Here is a 19,291-nt window from a genome sequence, read left to right as displayed (position 1 = left end):
GTGTTTTGTTTTTTTGTAAATTGATAGTGAAATATAGTTTACTATTATGATTCATTTTATCTTGCAATATCTGCATAACATCTTCAAGCATGCGATGTGCAAGTATGTGTATGTTGGATTCCTGGTGACCAATTATTAATTTGATATCACTAGAGGGGGTTTTATGAGGTGAAGCTTATGTTTATTATATAAACAAAATGTCGAATGAAATTGCGGAAACATTTTTATGTACTAGTATATGTATTTCAAAAATGAAATATATTTCATTTCACGCGCGTTTACAGTTGAAACAAAAAACAGAAATACAATCTGGATTTTATGTTTAACCATAGTGTTTGTTTCGGTTAATAATTTTACATATTAGTGGTTAGCAAGCATTACTCTTTCGAATGACGCAAAACTGACCTAGGGTCACCAGGCAGCAGCATTAATAATGACTACTAATGACTCAATGGATTTGCAAGTTTTTTTGTACATTGGATAACTTAACATCTTAAGGTAAGGTGTCCATATTTTTTTCAACTATTTAGTATGCCATTATAAGATATTGGTATCTTATAAAACGTTCGGTAAAAACCTACTAAATTAAAATGGATTTTATGCATTCGGTTGTTTGAAGAAACAGTTTAAAGTATTCTCCTTAATATGCTAGTCGGAACTTATTTAGTGTGCAGACGTTTACGTCTTGAGACAGTGTCAGGCATTTAGATAAACTTGAATATCTCTTGTACAGACACCATCAAACTCGGACATTGTGTGTGGGAACTTGACGTGCCATGGCCCCTTCACCAGCAAGTGTAACCTTACTGACACCAAGAACGGCCCCTGTGTTTGCAAAGAGGGATTTGAGGTAATGTGGGAATATATTTTAAACAAAACGTCATCCCTCATATTATTTTATTTTCGCTGTTACCAAAATCTGCAAACAACGTATTATTCTTACAATCTAATGCGCGTTGTTCACACCTGTAGAGAAATACAGATCAGTGCGATGAAGATCATCATAAAACATAAAAAAATTACAGTTGTTGTTTAGAACGCTTGGTCAACGAAATCCAAAACTTGTTTTTACTCTTGAAGATCTCCGTAGACATTGTAAAAAGACACAATGTCATCATGGTGAAATACAGCTTTCACCATAAAATGTGTTTGATTGGATTGAAATATGATCGGAAAAGAAGTTTATTTAGACGTATGCAACAAAGCATCTCGTCAAACAAATATATACAAGTAACCAAAATATTCATGCATGTGATCATCGTTACAAGGTAGCCAATATCAATAACAATTCAAGTATAGCTAAGAAATATGGAGAATGTTCATGTTTAGCAATATTGTAAAGTTTAAAACAATAATGATTACAAAGGAAACATTATGGAAAAACGGGTGGTTTGTGGTTTCAACAATGATAAACGATCAATATAGTTCATTAACAGTCTTTTTTCTATTATTTACGTGTATCAATACTTTACATTAATGTACAATAGTTGGTGTGTTATTACTACTAACAAGTTGAGTAAATTTTAACATTCTGGATTTTAAATTAAAATACTTTTTGATAAAATTTGATCGGAGTTCATCGAAACAAACAACATCTTATGACAAACTGAAAGTCATCCTCAATTTCTTGTTTATGATATTTTATGCATAATATTTCATTTATGACTTAATCATTTGTTCATTTAAGGGTCAGACATGCCAGGAGGACCGTGATGAATGTAGTGTGGGACATCCATGTGTTAACAGGGGGCCGTGTACAAACACCATCGGTAGCTTCAGGTAACACCACCGTCTGACATGTGTTAACAGGGGGCCGTGTACAAACACCATCGGTAGCTTCAGGTAACACCTCCGTCTGACATGTGTTAACAGGGGGCCGTGTACAAACACCATCGGTAGCTTCAGGTAACACCTCCGTCTGACATGTGTTAACAGGGGGCCGTGTACAAACACCATCGGTAGCTTCAGGTAACACCTCCGTCTGACATGTGTTAACAGGGGACCGTGTACAAACACCATCGGTTGCTTCAGGTAACACCACCGTCTGACATGTGTTAACAGGGGACCGTGTACAAACACCATCGGTAGCTTCAGGTAAGACCACCGTCTGACATGTGTTAACAGGGGGCCATGTACAAACACCATCGGTAGCTTCAGGTAAGACCACCGTCTGACATGTGTTAACAGGGGGCCGTGTACAAACACCATCGGTAGCTTCAGGTAACACCACCGTCTGACATGTGTTAACAGGGGGCCGTGTACAAACACCATCGGCAGCTTCAGGTAAGACCACCGTCTGACATGTGTTAACAGGGGGCCGTGTACAAACACCATCGGCAGCTTCAGGTAACACCACCGTCTGACATGTGTTAACAGGGGGCCGTGTACAAACACCATCGGCAGCTTCAGGTAACACCACCGTCTGACATGTGTTAACAGGGGGCCGTGTACAAACACCATCGGTAGCTTCAGGTAACACCACCGTCTGACATGTGTTAACAGGGGGCCGTGTAGAAACACCATCGGTAGCTTCAGGTAAGGCCAACGTCTGAGATGTGTTAACAGGGGGCCGTGTACAAACACCATCGGTAGTTTCAGGTAACACCACCGTCTGACATGTGTTAACAGGGGGCCGTGTACAAACACCATCGGTTGCTTCAGGTAACACCACCGTCTGACATGTGTTAATAGGGGGCCGTGTACAAACACCATCGGTTGCTTCAGGTAACACCTCCGTCTGACATGTGTTAACAGGGGGCCGTGTACAAACACCATCGGTTGCTTCAGGTAACACCACCGTCTGACATGTGTTAACAGGGGGCCGTGTACAAACACCATCGGTTGCTTCAGGTAACACCACCGTCTGACATGTGTTAACAGGGGGCCGTGTACAAAGACCATCGGTTGCTTCAGGTAACACCACCGTCTGACATGTGTTAACAGGGGGCCGTGTACAAACACCATAGGTAGCTTCAGGTAACACCACCGTCTGACATGTGTTAACAGGGGGCCGCGTACAAACACCATCGGTAGCTTCAGGTAACACCTCCGTCTGAGATGTGTTAACAGGGGGCCGCGTACAAACACCATCGGTAGCTTCAGGTAACACCTCCGTCTGAGATGTGTTAACAGGGGGCCGCGTACAAACACCATAGGTAGCTTCAGGTAACACCACCGTCTGACATGTGTTAACAGGGGGCCGTGTACAAACACCATAGGTAGCTTCAGGTAACACCACCGTCTGACATGTGTTAACAGGGGGCCGTGTACAAACATAACGGCAGCTTCAGGTAACACCACCGTCTGACATGTGTTAACAGGGGGCCGTGTACAAACACCATCGGTTGCTTCAGGTAACACCTCCGTCTGACATGTGTTAACAGGGGGCCGTGTACAAACACCATCGGTTGCTTCAGGTAACACCTCCGTCTGACATGTGTTAACAGGGGGCCGTGTACAAACACCATCGGTAGCTTCAGGTAACACCACCGTCTGACATGTGTTAACAGGGGGCCGTGTACAAACACCATCGGTAGCTTCAGGTAACACCTCCGTCTGAGATGTGTTAACAGGGGGCCGTGTACAAACACCATCGGTAGCTTCAGGTAACACCTCCGTCTGACATGTGTTAACAGGGGGCCGTGTACAAACACCATCGGTAGCTTCAGGTAACACCACCGTCTGACATGTGTTAACAGGGGGCCGTGTACAAACACCATAGGTAGCTTCAGGTAACACCTCCGTCTGACATGTGTTAACAGGGGGCCGCGTACAAACACCATCGGTAGCTTCAGGTAACACCACCGTCTGACATGTGTTAACAGGGGACCGTGTACAAACACCATCGGTAGCTTCAGGTAACACCACCGTCTGACATGTGTTAACAGGGGACCGTGTACAAACACCATCGGTAGCTTCAGGTAACACCTCCGTCTGACATGTGTTAACAGGGGACCGTGTACAAACACCATCGGCAGCTTCAGGTAACACCACCGTCTGACATGTGTTAACAGGGGACCGTGTACAAACACCATAGGCAGCTTCAGGTAACACCACCCTCTGACATGTGTTAACAGGGGGCCGTGTACAAACACCATCGGCAGCTTCAGGTAACACCTCCGTCTGACATGTGTTAACAGGGGGCCGTGTACAAACACCATCGGTAGCTTCAGGTAACACCACCGTCTGACATGTGTTAACAGGGGACCGTGTACAAACACCATCGGTTGCTTCAGGTAACACCTCCGTCTGACATGTGTTAACAGGGGGCCGTGTACAAACACCATCGGTAGCTTCAGGTAACACCTCCGTCTGACATGTGTTAACAGGTGACCGTGTACAAACACCATCGGTAGCTTCAGGTAACACCACCGTCTGACATGTGTTAACAGGGGGCCGTGTACAAACACCATCGGTAGCTTCAGGTAACACCACCGTCTGACATGTGTTAACAGGGGGCCGTGTACAAACACCATCGGTAGCTTCAGGTAACACCACCGTCTGACATGTGTTAACAGGGGGCCGTGTACAAACACCATCGGTAGCTTCAGGTAACACCACCGTCTGACATGTGTTAACAGGGGGCCGTGTACAAACACCATCGGTAGTTTCAGGTAACACCACCGTCTGACATGTGTTAACAGGGGACCGTGTACAAACACCATCGGTAGCTTCAGGTAACACCACCGTCTGACATGTGTTAACAGGGGGCCGTGTACAAACACCATCGGTAGCTTCAGGTAACACCTCCGTCTGACATGTGTTAACAGGGGGCCGTGTACAAACACCATCGGCAGCTTCAGGTAACACCTCCGTCTGACATGTGTTAACAGGGGACCGTGTACAAACACCATCGGTAGCTTCAGGTAAGACCACCGTCTGACATGTGTTAACAGGGCGCCGTGTACAAACACCATCGGTAGCTTCAGGTAACACCACCGTCTGACATGTGTTAACAGGGCGCCGTGTACAAACACCATCGGTAGCTTCAGGTTACACCTCCGTCTGAGATGTGTTAACAGGGGACCGTGTACAAACACCATCGGTAGCTTCAGGTAACACCACCGTCTGACATGTGGTTATTACATTTTAAAATCTAACATTAGATATGCAGCCCGATTTGTGCATGATTGGCTATCAATGTATCGCTTTAATGCTGGTTATAGTCTCGGGCAGTAGTAAGGCAAAATGCTGAAGGAAATATTGGTTTGAGCAAAGTGGGTTTACAGTTTAAGTATTCATTACGTATCCTAAATATCAATGCTTGTTGAGAACTCATCTTCAATGTCCAAATTAAATACAAATGAGTGTTGCAACAGCAGTTTATGATCAGACAACATACAAATAGGTCCGCCAAAGATATGTTTGTGTTCACGTCTAATACTTATCGGAGTAGTCCTGTCTAGTGCAGCAATTGGTTATTCAGATTTAAATTACAGGAAAGTATTTGCTGCTATATGTTTCCAAAATTCAGGGTCAATCAATACAATGTTTAGCTAAATGTGTTTTGCTTAATCTGATTTCGAACATCATGATATGATCAATAGTTTTTGTTAATTGTTTATTGCGATTTTATCCTTTGGTATGCATTCTTACTTGATATAGTTTAGACATATCCTTAAACACGAGAATCAATAAGTAACATGCTATTCGATATTCCAAATAGGTTAAATTATTTTGTGAGCGCCAGTTGATGGTTTCATTTTAAAACAGATAATATGTAGACCTGTTTCACATACATTACTTTATGATTAATGATTGTGAAATACTTCAAACCTTTTAACCAACTTATTCAAAACTAATGCAAGAATTATGTGTATCGTACGCATTTAAGTGCAGAACTAACACCCCGTAAAACAGCTGCGCGTATAGTGCATGCTCTGCATGTTTTCAACAAGATGACATACGATTTCCCTTTTGCAAACACTCTTGCCATTTCTTAGCGCTATCTTGATTTAATTAAATCAATGTTTTTTCACCACTTTGAAAGTTTAGAATCAATTCCTAAATTTAATAACAAACAAAAAACAATGAAACCTTCAAATGCCGAATAAGTGAATAACTAACAGAGTGGAGATCGGAACTTGATAAATATTGTTGGTGATTAAAGACTGTCAACGCGATATAAAAACAGGGATACATGACTAGAGCGGCATATATTTACCTCATTCCTATTTCAAACTGAATGGGAGCTACCTCGATGAACACGCGACAATTGTGTAATAAAACAACTGTATATCATTTTAACGATATAAATGATTTCTTTCTTATTCTAGTTGCCAATGTCTAAGTGGTTGGCAAGGTGACCATTGCCAGAACGAGACTGGAGATCCGAAGCAGTGCATGCCGGGATGGGAACTGCCAAGGTGTACACATGACCTTGATGAGTGCAAAAACACGTATGTAGTTCAGTTTTATCCAAAATGGAGTATCCATTTTTAAGACAACAAATGTATTTGTTAAGATCTTTATTACGTTTAGATATTAAATGAAACAGTATCAAACTTTAGATGGTAACGTCTGTATTATAACTATGCTGTGTGTGTTTTTTATGCCAGGTCGTTGTATACCTGTGGCTCACATTACGATTGTTCAAACACACAGGGTAATTACACGTGCGTGTGTAGTGCTGGTTGGACTGGCTCCGTGTGCATGGATGACGTAGATGAATGCCCAGGAAACCCCTGCAAACACGCGGGCACCTGCATAAATAACCCAGGCTCTTACACTTGTAACTGCCCTGATGGTTGGTCGGGCCAGGATTGTGACAATGACGTTGACGAGTGCATAGTTACTCCTTGCAAACATGTCGGCAATTGTTCAAACAGTGTCGGTTCTTTCAGCTGCTCTTGTACTTTGGGATGGAAGGGACAGGTATGCACAGAGGACGTAGATGAATGTATGCCCACTAATCTTTGTCGAAATGGGGGAACATGTGTCAATAATGATGGATCTTTTACGTGCGCTTGCGTTGTCGGATGGACAGGACCCCTTTGTGCTGATGTTGACTTTTGCGCACTAGGACCGTGTTTGAACAACGCCGTGTGTTCAAGTACGAAAACAGCATACGTTTGTGCATGCACTAAAGGCTGGCAGGGACAAAATTGCACTGATGACATAAATGAATGTCGCCAGACTCCGTGTGAAAATAACGGAACGTGTATAAACTCACCCGGCTCTTACACATGCGACTGTATTTCCGCCTGGAAGGGAATGAATTGCACCGAAGACTTTAATGAGTGTAGTCAAATTGCGTCGCCATGTTTGCATGACGGTAAATGCACAAACCTGATTGGTTCATTTGAGTGTACTTGCGAGGCGGGCTGGGACGGGTTAGTTTGTGGGGCCGACATTGATGAGTGTTTGACAGACCCTTGCATGAACAATGCTACCTGTAATAACACGATCGGTTCGTTTATCTGTGAATGTCCACAAAACTGGACCGGAAGCCTCTGTGACGTGGATCCAGCTAGCCTGGCCCTGCAACAGACCGGTACGTTGTTGTTGCTTCTAATAACTGTAACTTAATTATACTGAATAAGTATAAATTGCACATGATTTCGGCGTTGAGCAACACAGAAGTCGTTAAACCAGAATCAGATTCACTTCAACGATTTAGTATCAACTTTCTCTCCAATTATTTTGTTGTTCATTTTTGTTTTTTGGTTGAAACATATCTTATAGTATTGATATAATCATCAAAGTTGCCATCAAATACATCAACACTATTTACATACAATACATATTAAAACGGATTGAAACGAAAGCATACGTTATACATTCTCTCCGTTTAAGTATTTTGAGACCGATACAATGCTTTTGCTGACGTGGTTATGAGTGTATAGCGGTATTCCCCTTGAATTGTTTTAAACCTATTGTAACACTATGTGTGTATGAAGTCAGGCAATATATTTTCCAGGTGATTTTGCCAAGGAAAATCTAGGGGTCATAGTTGGACCAGTTGTTGCAAGTGTGGTGGGGATCGGAGCCGTAGCGTCAGCCATCTTTGCGTACAATCATATCAGGTACTCTATTTAGTAAATGTTATACTTCGTGAGTTTAAAAGAGGTTTATCGGAAGGTTTTTCTTTTTCAATTGGTTGAAAAACTTGTTTTAGTTATGTTGTAGTTGGTTTATGTTTTGGTCTATTTTTGTAGAATTTGATAACCTTTATTCGCACTTTCAATAAAATGGTCGACTATCAAACATTCAACTTGTTCCAAAGAGTTAGCTTATGACCGTGTTTGTAAAAGGTACATATTACAAAGAATAATTACGTTTCAAACCAGTGGGAAATACAATGTATCATAACTTCAAGAGGACTTGATATCACGGTTAAAATAGTTTTCAAATGATGTTAGCAATTGTCGCCTCCTAAACATTACGTTAACACTACACAAGCGCATAGCGTAATCAAGTACGGGTGGTATCCCACGATTATACTCGCATAACTGCACATACGTTAACGTACATCCTTCTCCGTAACAGGCGCAATAAGATAGTCAACACAGAAGGCATGGAGAAGGTGGACACATCTGAACAACTGAGACAACCATGTACCCACAGAATGCTTTCGCGGATGAAAGAAGTATTGTGTCGATCAAAGGCGTAAAGGCGTTGCTTTTGAACAGCTGGTTACATAGACACAAGGCCTAAAAAAAAATACATTTGGTTCGGGTTACCCGACCCTACCTACGGAATAGGCGCCGACCCTACCATTTTTATAGTCAGTTTGAAAAAAAAATGAAAAACTAAAAAAAAATTATTTTGTTTTCGTTTTTTTTTTTAATTGCTTTTCAATATGTAGTTTAAACCTTAAATGCTTATACAGAAGATAGCTTCAACATCATTCTCCAATGATGAAAATGATATTCTTATATAAAGCCTAATAAAAAAATAAAATAAAAAAAAGCCTACCTACCCTACCTATTTTTGAGAAGGATGTAACCCTAACCAAACATTTTTTTTTTTAGACCCAAGCTTGCTCTCGATTTAAGTCATGCTGACCATGCAGTTTATTTTATTATTGTATAGTGTCTAACCTAGTGCCTTATTGTATTCCTACTTTACTGACTAAGGTAGCATTTGCTTTGTTTCATTCCGATATGTATTTGTTTTAAAAAAAATTGCTATTATTTCTTTTCAAACTTTTAAATTCACCTCAAATATGTCCTTTTTGCGTTGTATTAAGGAAGACGATTTACGTATACGCACAAGGCTTCTGTCTCACATGCTAAGTTAAAATACAGTGTGTGATTCTCACCTTTATTATGTTTTATTCATGCAATATTTAAGACGAAAATTTAAGATGTTTAAAATAAAACGAAATATCATGCATTTATGTTTATCTGTTTCCGCAAACATTTTGAAAGATGTTCTTTGCTACGACCAGTTTGTTTTTGTTCACGAATAAAGATCAGGCCTTGTAATGGATTCTTTTAACGCCACAACCTGAAATTGCAAGGCAGTACTATGCATAAACATGTTTTAAATACATTCTATGCATCGGTCAGTACATTCAGAAATAAAAGTAATGGTATTTTATTACTCTACAACCTTATAACTTTGTTCAATAGTTTCATAAAAATTAAAAATTAACCATGCTTTTTAAAGGAAGATACCTTCTAAGCTGTGGCGATTGTCATGGTAACAAGCATAGGATATATGCTAAATTTTGTTTTGCAAAAGAAAATGTGATAACAATATGCAAACAATTGCTTCTATAACAAGGCCGACGCTTATGACTTTGTGTTATTTCAATTACTGAATTGTATTATTGTTAGACGGTGTCATTATTATCATCTCTTCAGACCTGTAAATGTTTTCAAAGTATTTCAAATTTGATAAGAAGAAAGTGTAGGTGATGAAAAGTTATGAAAAGCATATAGTTAAACTATAACCTTTTAAGTCAATTACTAAAAGACGACTAATGAATTAGAAACTATGGAAACCATACAAGTGTCCTTGTAAAAAAGCTATGCATTCAACAATTGTATAACAACTCTGTGTGAACAAAGCATGATGTACTTGTAAAAGAATCGTACTTTTACCAGACCAGCAGCATCCTACTGAACGTGTTGTTCTTTTGTCCCGCTTTCATCGGAAAAACACATCAATATTGTATTTAAAACCTTACATGATACCACGAAAAACAATTTCTTCTGAAAATTAACAAAACGGCGATGACAGCGGCAGATTTGTTGCAGGATTATAGATAAATTGGTATTGTTATGTTCAAACCTTTGTGAACTGCAAGTTTCTAATAATTCTACAACTAGAAGGAGATTTTTTGTCTTTGAAATTGCTGGTACAACAAAAAAGAAGATAATTACAAAGCTCTGTTCAATAATAATTAGGGATTTTTTTAAAGCGCCTGGATTGGCTTGTCTTATAGTAAACATGGTGTGGTATTACTACCCAAGTAGATAATAATAGGATTAAATTATGACTATGATTAAGATAATTTTTATGTTTTTAGCATTAAACTGTAGATGAAAACAATCATTATAATTGACACTTACTCTTTGTTTTAGTTTAAATGTTGAGTTAGCAAGAACAAGTGACATTCAACAATGACCAAAGAACTTTAATAGCAACGGAGTTATTTAAGTTTGATGAATATGCACTTAACTTAGATAAATTATACTCGTGCTTGCTTTATGTCTAAAATACGCGTACCGACTCAGTTCGTCTCAATTTGAAATTCCGATGTTTCCATTTGGAGGCATCTCCAAGTTAAAGGCAATTTCATTCAAAACAACACTTTCAGTTCGATCAACGTCCTGCTGCATTCAGCCCTCTCAGTTCTTTGATTATCGGATGGCAAATTACGCACTATTTCAGGTGTCACATTACATTGTGATTTCATATTTTTATTGGAATGCATGGAACATAATGTTAAGCATTACACCATTTTCGGCACACTATGTCAAAAACCAACGACAACACAACTTGCACATATTATAATATTTATACTATTTACGTTATGATTGCACAACTGCATTTGAATCCCGTCGATTATGTTTTACTAGCCATTTCAATTACTGTAGTAGGAAAGCATCCCAAACAATTCCATATTTACAGAAATTTGCATGTATTGTTTAAAAATACAACTACACAAAGTATATATACAAGCGATTTTCATTTAATACTGATCAGATCTCGGAATGCATACATCGATTGAGGCGTTAGCTAAAGTCCATTTCTTTGCCGTCACCTGAAACAAAATTCAAACAGTACAGGCATAATAATTATTTAACGAAGAAAAGTCTTGATGTTAAAGCGTCATAATTTTGAATTATTTTTTGTACCATAGTAATAAAAAAGAGTTCAACATGCACTTTTTACGGGAACTATATGAAAGTAATGTTTGAAAAAAATATATATTTAGTAATGAAAAGAACATTAACATGTTAATCTATCTGAGTACTAATTACCCCTCATTTGAAAATAAACGCTTTTTTGGTCAGCTTTTAGGCAAAGTGAATATGTTTTTGCGAAGTAAAACTTCTAATTAAAACTTTGCAATCAATCAACATTAAACGTTTTTTATACGTTACGATGTTTGGTCCTTCGATCGATGATAAGATGACACAACAGATAGACCGAACACATGTCTTTCTCAATACAACATCAACCGGAATATATTGACGCCACTTACCTATCCCAATGAAATGAGTCGTCCCTCTGCGGATCAAAAGACGAATTCAAGTGTATATACTCGTCCCGTGGTCCCCCGCCGCCTGGCAGACAACAGCAGCAGCATTCGGGGCATCGCCTCAGGAACCAGAGCTCCGTATATTTGATGCAGTAGAAAAACAGTAGTGCCAGGAACACTGGAAAGATAAAACTTTTTTTAAATGGCAACATAATATTTCGCTTGTGATGCTGGCGCAGTGGTTGTTTGTGTAAGCAATATTTATACTTAATTATATAATATTTAAACGCAGAAGAAAATACGATGGGTGTCAAGTTGAATGTTTTGTACAGTGGATGCCAGAAACGCTAAACGGTTTTAAATCAATGATGATTTTTCTACTATTAAAGGAGAAAAATAAAAAAGTGTCAAGTTATACGTTATTTTTTTGTCGGGTGCAATACTAAAGGGATGAAAATATTTGAGCCGAATCATAACTTACACGGATAACATTTATTAAATCGACACCTTTATTATCAAGATATGTGAGTTCGGTTGCTTCACATATGATTTTGTTTTTGTTTATAGCTTTTCCTGCCAGCTTATATGGATGTATATTAGTTGAAGCCTATCTGACTTGTTGTTGGTTCACAAGTCATGCAGAAATGATTCCGAACATTAACCATTGACATTAATCGTACTTCAATTTCACTCAAGTCAATGCAAACGACTGTAATGGCCATCATACTAAGTTTGATTGAATACAAAGCAACTTGAAAATAATAAGAACTTTTTTTCACCATAAATGAATCCTATTGGTTTCTCTACAAATTTATCAACTACAAACCATTCAAAGGCGAGCTGCGTAAGGACAGAACATGTAAGGAAGCTCACTGATGACAGGTTATGACAAGCCTTGGCATTCATTAATGGTAAATAACTGACTGATCCCAATAATGTCCCTACGCAATGAGTTGTATCCCTTACTGGGAACACTGAATTGGATATAGAACACAATATCAATTATAGCTTGGTAAAGTCTACATCTACTTAGCGAGCATGATATATATAACTATTATTTATAATAGCAACGCGGGTATGTACTGTAATATTTATAAAATGATAATTCAATGTACATGGAATTCTATTGAATATAAGGACTATCAAATTAAAATTATGTGAATCCACGACACCTTGTTACTTTGACATTTGCAAGTAGTAGTAACTATAACTGAAACAGAAAACATTTATACCCCGTTAATGTCCTGAACTCAAATTTGAAAACTCATCCGGTGTTTGGACACCAAAACTTATATGAAAAACTACGGAAACAAGTAAAGTAGTCGAAAGTTTAAACATAAACCCCGTTTAATGTCACAGGGTAAAAGCCAAAGCATAAAACACAAAAACAAAAAAATCACAAAACAGAAACATGGAACAACAGCACAAAACTCCACAAACAACACAATACATATATTTAATACACTATGGGTATTTATCAAAAATTGTAACATTATACTAAATTTTACAGACCTCGTACTAAGGACAATAGACAAACACTAACTTGGTATAACCCAGATTAAGGCCACAGCCAATCGTACTTCGATAACACATTTCATGTTGCGGTCAAATGATTAAAACGTAAACAGGGAGTCACTATATATCCTCATTATAACGTATTCATCTTTTTGTATTTCTTAAAGGCCAAAGATAATATATCCATCAATACAAAACAGAGGCATGACAGCTGTATATGAACATACAAGACAACGTTGATTGAGTGTTTTCAAGATGGCGTCCAGAGAACAGTGACGTCAAGCTTAACAAACTTGTACAGGTCTCGGTTAAACCCAAGGTTGACTTTAGGAGTGTGGGAGTGCATAAGAGATGCATGGAGCTGGGATAAAAATCAGATCGATCCATAGGAGCAGGTACATACCGTACGTTAGTGGTCTGATAGTATCGTCAATGCAAATAAGAATATGTGTAGGCCCAAATGGAAATAACTACCTTGTTAAAGTCCAAGGTATACATTAAAACATGAAATTACTACAGTAGAAGGATATGCGAAACAGCCACATACATATATTCATACATGGTCGTCTGCCAGCCACTGTGAAATACTATTGACTCATAAGACATTCAACCTAGCCATATAGCCCTCTTATGACAGAGAAAATACATATTCAAACTACAATAGACACATTCCCATATGATGTATGAGTATGAATGTGAACGAGAGTAATGTTGCAAGAAAGTACTAGAAGAGCTTCACAGACGAAACCTTGACATCTCCATTCATGAGTTTGAAACCCTCAATGGACAAAGTGGAGCAGACCGAGAAGCAGCCAGATTGTTTATCAGACTTTTACAATGGTTTGTAGATTTAACTAAAAAACTTTGACAGGCATGAGCAACCGAACTTTGTCACATAGCTTAAAAGGTATAAATGGATAATTCAAGGCTACCTGCGGATAACCCGCAAGTAAGAACTCACTCAGAGACAATAAAATTATTGTAAAACAATTGTAATGGTACCAGCAGCGCCACCACTATCAGTGTAAAAAGTCGTGAAGTTGAATTCATTTTTACCAAACTACGTATTACATACCTAGGACGAAGATGACTCCAAGTACTGTTGGTATAATCCATGCAAGGGCCAATAACTCCGTGTGAGTTGCTGCTGTAGTTATCGGGGCCGAAGAGCTCGTAGCAGTTAATGAATACGTTGTCGGTTCCATTTCGTTATGAAATATATTTGCAATACGCCTGTTGTAGTGTATATTCCGTGACGTTACGACAACTCGGTATCAGATATATATTATGATTAGTTTCACGTTGTATATACCACATTACAATTAGTGGATATTACTAATAATCTTACAATCCAAAATCATGTGCATTACAACTATCTAACTTTTAAAAATAGTCACTTTTATCATAACACTATCAATTTCATGATAATTAACTGCAATCGTACATTCAACTAAATCGATAACATAAGTATGTGACATCAGTTCATATGTTAAAGTGACGAGAAAGTTATCTTTTGAAAGTTTTATTACGGCTATTTAGTGCTCAATCATTTATTCTGTTATAAGAAGTATCTATCTATCTATCTTATTTTGTTATATTAGAATATGAAACTGAATCACCAGAAAAATAAAAAGTAATGAAAATTGCAAAAGCTGGGGCATTTGGTAGTTTTTCTATTAACAAAACTATATATTCTTTGAAACCAGTATAGCTGTGTGAGTATAACCTTAACGCCAAACAATCACTTTTCATAAGAAAAAATGGTTAATCCTAAAGTTTAAATATTAACACTTGTAAATTATCTTTCTAACTTTTAATAAGTTGGTATTACTTTGATATCATATGAACGTTCTTCACCGTTGACCCGGTCGTAATTGTAATATGGAAACAACAAATATTTCAAGATGTCTACAAACAGTTTCTGGCATATACTATCTGCCTTCGATGTGCCTAAATTGATTATCATATTCTCGTTTCAGAACCCAGATGATATACTAAGATTATTCGTAAAATATGTTGATCAATATAAAGGCTCGCTTATGATATTTTGTCATAACTTTTGCATAGACCTACAGAACAAACTGCTAAAATATGCTGAATAAGAGGGTTGTGTCGTTCAACTACGCTATTCTAGTGATATGCTGTGCGTGCAATTCTATGGGTCAATCACCGACTGTAAGTATCTAATAAGTTTACCATAATTTTGCTTAAAACAGTATATAAAGTGTAGCTTTTCTTTTATTCCGATATATTAGTCACATACATTATTTCGAGGTTAAAAAAATAGTTACACTTGCAAGTGTCAGCTAAACTTCTTTGTTGTATATATCACAAATATTTCTTTGTTGTATTTATCACAAAAAAATAGTTGACAATAATATTGTTAAGTATATATAAAAATCGAAGATCAAGTATATGTATAGCTTTTCCTAATCGTGTAGTGCCAAATTTCGTCATCAAACCTAGAGTTTTGCACCTCTCATCATTATCCAGGTAATGACTAGGACACCGGAGGTAACTTGCGGGAATCTGTCATGCGCACCTCAGTCCACGTGCGGCCAGGACGCGGACGGCGAATTCTGGTGTGACTGTCACGTGGGATTTGTGGTAAGTCGCTTTGTTGACGACTTTTAGAAAGCTGCAGAAGTCCAACAAAGTGGCCTGGCTAAAACTGTTATTCTCACAAATATTTAAGCGCAGTACATATAGATAGATACCTTTATGTGGCAATGATGCGCTGACAGTTCCCTTGCGTTATAAATCAGTTTGCAAAACATGCCTTTCTAAGCACTGTGTATTTTCACTTTATAAGGTTTTCAAGGTGGTGACAAACCGTTCATGGAATTGTGAAGTGAATGATTGAAAATACCACCATATGAGATATAATATTTGTTTCTAGCTTTGAGCAACGTCGACAATACATGTATATGTTTGTTGTTGTTTTTCAGGGAGATACATGCCACGAGGACAGAGACGAATGTCTCATTAGCACACCGTGCCTGCGCAGGGGTATATGTCTAAATACCCCGGGAAGTTTCGAGTAAGTGTTTGATGTTGTATCGGTCATTACACGTCTCAGGTTATAAGCAGAGAATGTGTTAAGACAAACATCGGTTTTCTACAAATCTTTCAAACTTTATGAGAGCCTCAGTCGATTACTCCGATCTACAAATAACAAAAGCGGGTCTCGTTTTTGTAAATACAGTATTTTAATTAAAAATACTTATCAAACCTTCAAATGCCATTTCTGTAGCTAACGTGTACACTTTGTACTTCAAGTTGTCGATGCTTCCCCGGCTGGGAGGGCCATAGGTGCCAACATAGGGATCTCGACATAGCCGAAACAGTCTGTGAGCAAGGCTACACGGGAGAAAGGTGCTCAGATGACATTGATGAATGCGCCAACTCGTGAGTATCCGAGTGTAACAATTTCCTGCCGGCTTTAAATTCGAATCTGGCCATAACACTGACAGAAGGTCAGAAAAAAATCATTTTCAAAGCGGCAAAACGGAATACAATAAAAAATATTGAGACGAAGGCCCTTTTTCACTAACGCATGAATTTTGAATTGTTTCTCTGACAAGAATATATATATTTGGCTTGATTTAATTGTATATTGTTTAAAAAAAAAGTACTATTAAAGCTTGTATTTTTATCAGAGCTTTAAATAATAATAATAATGATAATAATAATAATAATAATAATAATAATGGGACATAGTATTTTGAACAAATGGAGCAAGTTTATTTATTTCAATTCTTATCTTATAACAATTATACAGTTCAATAAAGGGTTTGCATGTAAGGATATTAAGGCCTAAGGCTCAAAACATTGCTTGACATCGGTGTTACGAGTTAAACACAGCTACCCTTGGTTTACCCAGAACTGAGGCGTTGTTTCTTAGCAGCATCCTCTACTGCATGTATTTTTTATCATTGTATGGTTTTGCAAGAACGTCCTAGACTCGGTGTACGTCTTTATACAAATGCTCTATTTTTCCCTTTAAGGACTTTGAATGCATGCAACGACCATCAAAGGTGTGAAAACTCTAGAGGAAGTTATGATTGCACCTGCCGTCATGGTTGGCAAGGTGACAACTGTACTGATGACATAAACGAATGCCTCGTGCAAGGAACATGTCAAAACAATGGTACATGCGTGAACCAAGATGGCGGATTTACGTGCCGGTGTTCTATTGGTTGGTTAGGGATGGTTTGCGAGTACGATATTGACGAATGTCAAGAAGGACTCTGTATGCATGACGCCACGTGTACAAACACTGATGGAGCGTTCCATTGCACGTGCACGGCCGGTTGGACCGGCAAAACTTGTGACGTCATCGTACAGTCTAGTACAATAAGGAAATCAAGTGTCACTACGGCATTTTCTAGTTCGCAAAGCTCTGTCGAGCCTTCAACCTCTACATCTCAAGGGAGTTCCGTTTCAAGAGTTCAATCTTCTACTGGGATCGTAATGGCTTCAAATGGAAAAGTCGGGAATAAGGGTAAATATACTTCATTTTATGTAAGTAGCGTATTTGCAAACCTAAATAAGGTATGTCTTTTAGCTTGGTTCTTGTTTTCCTACTTTATTTCAAATGTTTGAAACTTGATGATGGTAATGAATAGAATACTTTCTGTAATCCCAGTTACAGATATCTGCGTCGGTAACAGCTTTAAAAAATCAACATTGCTAGATTGTGCACCTAGGTATACGGGGATTTAAAGTAGTCTTCTGGTTGAATGTAATTCGCAAATGCTTAGAATCTATTTCAAATTGAAAATTGTGCTTGGAAACGTTATGATGGTGTGACTGTTTGTTTTCCAAATTGCACCAGCATGAAAATCAATGTAAAATGTTTCAGACAACAAAAATAACAGAAAAGAAACTAGATGGACAGTGCATGTAACCTTAATAAAAACCATATTTTGTTTACAGGCAGAAGTGTCAAGGCCAAACAAGAGATACACTGCTTGAAGATAACAACAATAAACTAACATTGATCAAATTAATGTTGAACGACTCATTGTCGACTATTAAATAGTGTAATAATTTCTTTTCTCTGACGTATTATATATAGATCCGAGGATAAGTCGAGCACATGGGGCGGTGAACATATGGCTGATTGTCGGTCCAGTTGTTGGCGGTCTCCTCCTTCTGGCTATAGCAACTTCCGGTTTTGTCATCATTAAGCATTTCAGGTAGAAGGGTCTTTTCTCATTTGAATAATGAACTGATTGTACAAATACTTCGATACTGTGAACAATGTATGTCAACTTTAGCAAGGTGTAGATTAAACAACTTCCACTTATTATTTTCGATTATAAAAAACTCAATGTTTGATTTAATAGCACACTTTTAATTCTCATTTTTCGAACATAAAATAATAATGACAAAGACTTGCAATGGGATGATAACAATTGTGTCCATTATTGTATTTGTCAGTATTCCAAAATCATCCATAGTGAAGTCCTTTTGCATCTTAATTTTGTTTATGTATAGATAGGACCACTCTTGATATTCGTACGGATGATCACAATTGTGTTATATATTGTATTGGCCAGTACTCTAAAAGCATTCTACTAAAGTCCTTTTGCATCTTAATTCTGTTTATGTTTAGATTGGACCACTCTTGATAGGCGTACTGTTTAGGTTATTTGGTACTTATTAGTCGTATGTTTTTCATGAATTTACATGCATTTAGTATTAATTGACCTTCAAAAATTCCATATTTTTTCAATGAAGTAATTTGTTGCTTTTAGAACTTGACCTCAGTTTCTTTTCGTTTACAGTCTGCGGAGAGCACAAATAAGAAGCAATCAGGTGACAACCATTCGGGTTGAACCCAGGAACCCACATCCTGCCTTTGGGAAACCCAAGCCCAGACGCTTCCAAGAGCCATCTACTTCTGGTATTGTCATGAAGACGAAGCTCTCCATGCGGCAAATGTATCCCAGATAACTGTTGACTGTCAATGTTTCTGTTGTATCTGTTTGTTCAACTTCTTATGTTTGTATTGTCAACTAAAGACATGTCATACATAACTATTAACTATTAAAACGTCGAGTTCGAAAGAGTTGACACGAATTGACGAAATTATGTAATACGAAAGACAAGCTA

The 19,291-nt window shown here is 38.0% G+C and overlaps 2 protein-coding genes across 2 annotated transcripts; one reads left to right on the top strand and one right to left on the bottom strand.

Moving 5' to 3' along the window:
• Nucleotides 1-5,013: 5,013 nt before the first annotated feature.
• On the top strand, nt 5,014-8,611 carry LOC128210863 (fibropellin-1-like; the record flags this gene model as incomplete). The annotated part of the gene is made up of 5 exons (XM_052915216.1): nt 5,014-5,054; nt 6,276-6,398; nt 6,558-7,492; nt 7,919-8,024; nt 8,488-8,611. Coding segments are annotated over 5 exons (1,329 nt in total), but the record flags the coding sequence as incomplete, so codon positions are not given.
• Nucleotides 8,612-10,564: 1,953 nt separating this feature from the next.
• LOC128210322 (uncharacterized) lies at nt 10,565-14,452 on the bottom strand. Its single transcript, XM_052914594.1, has 3 exons — nt 14,247-14,452; nt 11,660-11,834; nt 10,565-11,215 (listed from the first exon to the last, which is right to left on the bottom strand). The coding sequence occupies exons 1-3, from the start codon at nt 14,374-14,376 to the stop codon at nt 11,212-11,214; spliced, it is 309 nt and encodes a 102-aa protein (XP_052770554.1). The 5' UTR covers nt 14,377-14,452; the 3' UTR covers nt 10,565-11,211.
• Between the last annotated feature and the right edge of the window lie 4,839 nt (nt 14,453-19,291).

This window comes from Mya arenaria, chromosome 12 (assembly GCF_026914265.1).
Source record: "Mya arenaria isolate MELC-2E11 chromosome 12, ASM2691426v1".
NCBI lineage: Eukaryota > Metazoa > Mollusca > Bivalvia > Myida > Myidae > Mya > Mya arenaria.
The sequence above is the reverse complement of the archived record's forward strand: the minus strand, read 5'-3'. Positions and strand labels throughout refer to the sequence as shown.

Coding starts and splice junctions, on each gene's coding strand:
- LOC128210322 (XM_052914594.1), bottom strand. CDS start 14,376: ATGGAACCGACAACGTATTCATTAACTGCTACGAGCTCTTCGGCCCCG. Junction 11,835..14,246: donor TGGAGTCATCTTCGTCCTAG/GTATGTAATACG, acceptor TTATCTTTCCAG/TGTTCCTGGCACTACTGTTT.